Raw genomic sequence first — 4,939 nt, forward strand, 5'->3', positions numbered from 1 at the left:
GTGCTGGTGAGCGGGTGTAGGAGCAGGTTTGGGCTTTGCCAAAGGAAGGATGAGGACCTCAAACCGTGCTGGGGCTCTGTGAGGGATGGGCAGGATGATGGAGCTGGGGGGTGTCTCTCCACTCAGCCCATCTCAAGGATGGGGTGTGCCTGGTCAAGAGATGTCACAGGCTGGTGTGGCACGAGTTTGTCCGTCCTTTGGTCACAGCCACCCGCTGTGGTATCAGCCCCCAGTGAGAGGAAGCCCAGGCAGCACGAGGGGAGGTGGACATCCCCCTGCCCAGCCAGGCTGTCAGGGATGGATCGGATGAGGACACTGCCTTGTCCCCATTGCCACCACCAGCCCCGAGCTGCCCTTGCCCACCATGTCCAATCTCCCCTTCGCAGCACAGCCCTGGGCTGCACCATATCTCAGTTTCCTTATCACAACTCTGCACTGGTCTCAGGAGGGTGGAGGGGATGAGCCAGAGCTGAGGGGATGCTGGTGGTGCCACGGGGCATCCCGAGCCGTGGGGACAGGGGAGGGGCGAGGGGCCGGCGGGCGAAGGCCTCGTAATAAGGATCTATTTGTTTTGCCTGTTTTGCAGAGTTTCAATGTTCTGACTTGCTCTAAGATGAAGGTATGGAAGTTTGCAGCCATTGCATCGATGCTCCTCAGTTCCATGTTATCCATTTTAGTTTGTAGAGACATGTTCAACGGGAGCCGGAAATACAGCCCCTTGCCTTCCTCGCCGTCTTCCTCACGGGCATCCTCCTCTTCCTCCTCCTCCTCCTCCTCGCTGCCGGCAACTCCGCGGAGATCCCCACGGGCCCTGCCACGCCACAGCTCGCTGCTCTCCCAGTGTAAGCTGCTGCACCTCTGCCCTCTCCCCCCACCCCGGCGCTGAGCCGGACTCACCCCGGCTGTAGGGTTAGGACAACAGGACTGGGATGGTCCCAGCGGTAGTTGGGGATGGTTTGCATGTTGGCTGCTGGTTTGGGGGTCGGGGGTGTGGGGGAGCAGCCCTCCCACCCAAACCCCAGGGAAACAGCACAGATATTAAATGTATTGGTGTTTCTCCCCAGTCCCATCGTGGCTTCCCTGCAGTGTTGTATCTCCATCAGGGTGGGGTGGTTTTCCCCCCATTTTTTTTCTGTCTGCACATGGGGGTGACGGCACCACAGAGCAGCCCCAACATCTCTAATTCCCACCAGGATGCTCTTTGGGGTGTCTCGTCTTTTCAATATCTCCGCTGCGGCGCCAGCATCCGGCTGTGCCAGGGATGCGCGGCTGCCCCAGCAGCATCCTTGAGCATGGCAGGACTTAATTGGGGGTTGTTCCCCCCTCCCCCAGCCCCATTTTTAAGCCTGTGCTTAAGGGAAGGGGCTGCTCCGGGCAGCTGAGAGCTGGGAGGGAGAATGAAAAAGAAAATAAGGCAAGAAGAGGGAAAGGGGAGGGAGGATTTGGGGGTTTTGCCCTGTCACCTTCCCATCCTTGCAGGCTCCCAAGGCTGCCATGGGGTCTGGTTTTTCAAGCCTTGAGGAGCTCCTCGTGCACATTTGAAGGCAGCTCTCGGGAGGTGCCGTGGTTCAGCCGCCTGTTGTCAGCCCTCACTGGGCTGAGGGGGGGACACGGGGCAGCCACCGCTCACGGGGACACCCGCTAACGTCTGTCCCTTCTGTTGCAGACAGCAGCTTGCTGGAGAGCTACACGGAAGGGGAGATCCGGCAGCTGATCGCGGCGCTGGTGGAGCGCTACAGCCAGGCCATGAACTCGGGCGGCCACGAGCTGCCTCTCTTCCCCCGGGCGGGCAGCCGCAGGAAGCGGGCCCGCGCCCGCCACAAACCCTGCGCCCTGAAGGAGCTGGAGGTGAGCGTCAGCGAGCTGGGCCTGGGCTACGAGTCGGACGAGACGGTGCTTTTCCGCTACTGCAGCGGCACCTGCGAGGCGGCCGTGCGGAGCTACGACCTCTCCCTGAAAAGCATGAGGAGCAGGAGGAAGATCAAGAAGGAGAAGGTCAGGGCTCGGCCCTGCTGCCGGCCTCTGGCCTACGACGACGACGTCTCCTTCCTGGACGCCTACAACCGTTACTACACCGTCAACGAGCTCTCGGCCAAGGAGTGCGGCTGCGTGTGAAGGGCCGGGGCCCCCCCTGGGAGGAGCGGGCAGAAGAGGCGATGCCCCGACCCCGAAACCCCGCTGGCTGCCAGGCAGAGGGACCGGGGGCTGCAGCAGGGAGAGAGGGACGGGCCCCAACCCTCTGGCTGGAGGAGGAGAGACTGAGCTGCTGGCGCGTCCCTCGGCGCTGCCGTCCCGCTCGCCGCACGGAACTGGAGATGTGGCTCTCGGTGGCGGCTGCGGTTTGTGGAGCAGCGACGGCTGCTGCTTGCGGCTGTTGTCCCCCCCAGGAATGGCCTGGGGGTCCCTGTCAGCCTGCCCGGAGGGTGACAGCGGGTGTGTGACACGCACGGGGCATGTTCTGCGCTCGGGGCGGGTGGTGTGTGGTGGGGGCTGTACGTGGCAGGCGTACAGGTCGCGTTACTGGCAGCGCGGTGTCCCCTGCACAGGGGCTGCCACAGGCAGCAGAGGTGATGGGTGTGGGACGCAGGCGCTGGGTGTGTTGCACACCCCGGTGTGGGTGTGTGTGTGCAGGGGGCTCGTGCAGGTGTTGCTGCACACGGTGCGGTGCTGGGGGCGTGCGGTGTGTTGTGCAGGGTGTGCTGCAGGCATGGAGTGCGTCACGGGGTGTGTTAGGGTGCCCTGTGCTGCCCCAGGACAGGGTCTGAGCCCTGTGGTCGGTAGCTTCCCCGTGCTGGGGTTTCCCAGGGTGTTGTGCCCCCCATGCTGAGGTCCCTGCGCTGCCAGGGACAGTTCGGCACTCCACAGCCCCGCGGTTGGGAGCCGGGTGGCACCGGCAGTGGTTTGTGCTGGGGGAAGAGGCTCTGGCTCCGCTCCCCGTGCCCACTCGTGCCCCTTTTGCCATCGCTCCCCACGGCCCCCCGGGCTTTTCTTCTTAAAACTCGGGATAATCTGACGTAACTGGATTCACCTCCCGTCCCCCCCGCGGGCAGCCGGGCTGGAGACCCGACACCTCCAGGGAGGTGACGGAGCCTCTCGAGGCCACGGCGGAGCCCTGGCACCCGCCACCCTCATCCCACTCTGCATCGTGGGCGGGAGCATCCCACAGTTCAGCATCTCCCTACGTCTCTTGCGGCCACGGCACGTAAGTCCTGCCCGTGGCCTCGGTGGGGCTCGAATCGTGCAGGAGAGGGGGCTGAGGCCTGGGGTTGGCTCCGGTTTGCATTTACAGCTGTGTCACTCTTGTTTACTCTGCGGAGAAATAAATGAGACCGCAGACTTTTGCATTCTCTGGGCAGGCTATATTTGTTGCCCGGGATTGATGGGTTTTCTCCCCTTGGCCCTCTTCCCAGAAAAAGCAAATCATAAACAGAAGGAGAATATTGGTGTCATGTCCTGGGCATTAACCAACGTGAGGGAAAACGCTCTTCTTGCCACCCCCCCTTGCCCCCTGCCGTCGCAGTGGTGTCCCAGCATCTCGGTCCAGCTCAACGCTGGTGGGGGGGGAACTCCTGTGCACCTCCGTCCCACTGCAGTGGGAATGAGGAGGAGTGTTTGTACAGGTGACCCCAGGGATGCTGCTGCAGGGTTTTAGGGAGCAGGTTGGCATCCCCCAGGATGGGATGCCCAGGGCTCTTCCCCCCACATCTCCTGTGGGTGAGCAGCAGCACCCCCCAGCTCTGCAAAGGGCCCTCCTGGGTTGATTGGTGGGGTTTGTTGGGTTTTTTTTTTAATCCTTTTCATCCAAATGCTGCTCTTGGCTGAGCAGAGCCAGGCTGTAGTGAAGCAATATAAACACCATCCTTCAGCAGGGCTGGCCGTGCACCCGGCGTCCCCGGGAAAGCAGCCTGCACTCTGTAACCCAGAGTTTTCCCCTTGCTGGTGGGAAAGGGAGAAGGCAGCCATGGGGGCACAATGCATGATGCTCGGGGCATTGCACAGCCGGGCTGGAGAACCCACGTCCTGGGGGATGCAAATACTGCTGAGACCAAACTAACTCGAGTCATGTAGCAGGTGCATGGAGCTCTTGCAAGGTGCCGCAGCACCTCGAGGGAGAGGTGGGGGCTTTGGCTGGAGATGAGAAAAGGGGGTTGAAAAGAAGCAGCTGGGCTGGGATGCGCAGCGGGAGCGGGACGGGAGGAGCCAGCAGCGTGATCCAGGCCGTGCTCATGGCAGAGAAGCGCCCTGCTCTTGACTTTGAAAAAAGAACAACAAACCCGCACCCAAATCTAATAATAATAATAATAACTGCTCTCTCAAGGGCTTGGGTGCTCTCCAGCTCTCACTACTATAAAACTAAAATTAGGTTTGTGGCAGAAGCCTCCAGTTAAAAAAAAAAACAACCCAAAGGGGAACTGGAGCAGCAAGGGAAGGAAAGGTGCTGCAGAGGCCGTGTGGGACCAGGCAGCCTGGGAGGAGGCTTGGGGCTGGGATGCCCCAGGGTGGGCTCTGCCCTCAGCCCCAGGAGGCAGCGGGAGGGGTCGGGCCTGTGGCGTTTCCCTTGCATCGCTCTTGGCACCCCGGGGGGGGGGGTTGTTTTCGCAGTGTCTAGGGATTTAGGGTGCCTTGACAGGCTGGCACCACGCAGGCTGAGGGGTCTCCCAGCCCAAGGGGACCCTCCTCTCAACAGTGGCAGGGAGGCGAGGGGGTGTGGGAGCAGGCAGTGGGGGCTCGGCCACCCCAGACCCGCTCTCATCCCTTCCAGCTGCAAAACACCCCCATGCACCGTGCAAATCCAGCTTGCACCCCCCTCCCCAACCCCCCCATGCAATGCACATGTCACACACCAACAGGAAGAGCTCAAATTAACCCCTTTTTCCTCTCTTTCTTCCTCCTTTCACCCTGCTGCCAGCTGGGCCTGGCGTGCACAGAGGTGATGGGG

At 61.8% G+C, this 4,939-nt stretch overlaps 1 protein-coding gene across 1 annotated transcript; it reads left to right on the forward strand.

Moving 5' to 3' along the window:
• Nucleotides 1-589: 589 nt before the first annotated feature.
• On the forward strand, nucleotides 590-2,115 carry NRTN (neurturin; the record flags this gene model as incomplete). Its single annotated transcript, XM_084276422.1, has 2 exons — nucleotides 590-842; nucleotides 1,667-2,115. The coding sequence occupies exons 1-2, from the start codon at nucleotides 614-616 to the stop codon at nucleotides 2,113-2,115; spliced, it is 678 nt and encodes a 225-aa protein (XP_084132548.1). The 5' UTR covers nucleotides 590-613.
• Between the last annotated feature and the right edge of the window lie 2,824 nt (nucleotides 2,116-4,939).

The sequence above is a fragment of the Gallinula chloropus genome (assembly GCF_964237585.1).
Source record: "Gallinula chloropus genome assembly, chromosome: 28".
NCBI lineage: Eukaryota > Metazoa > Chordata > Aves > Gruiformes > Rallidae > Gallinula > Gallinula chloropus.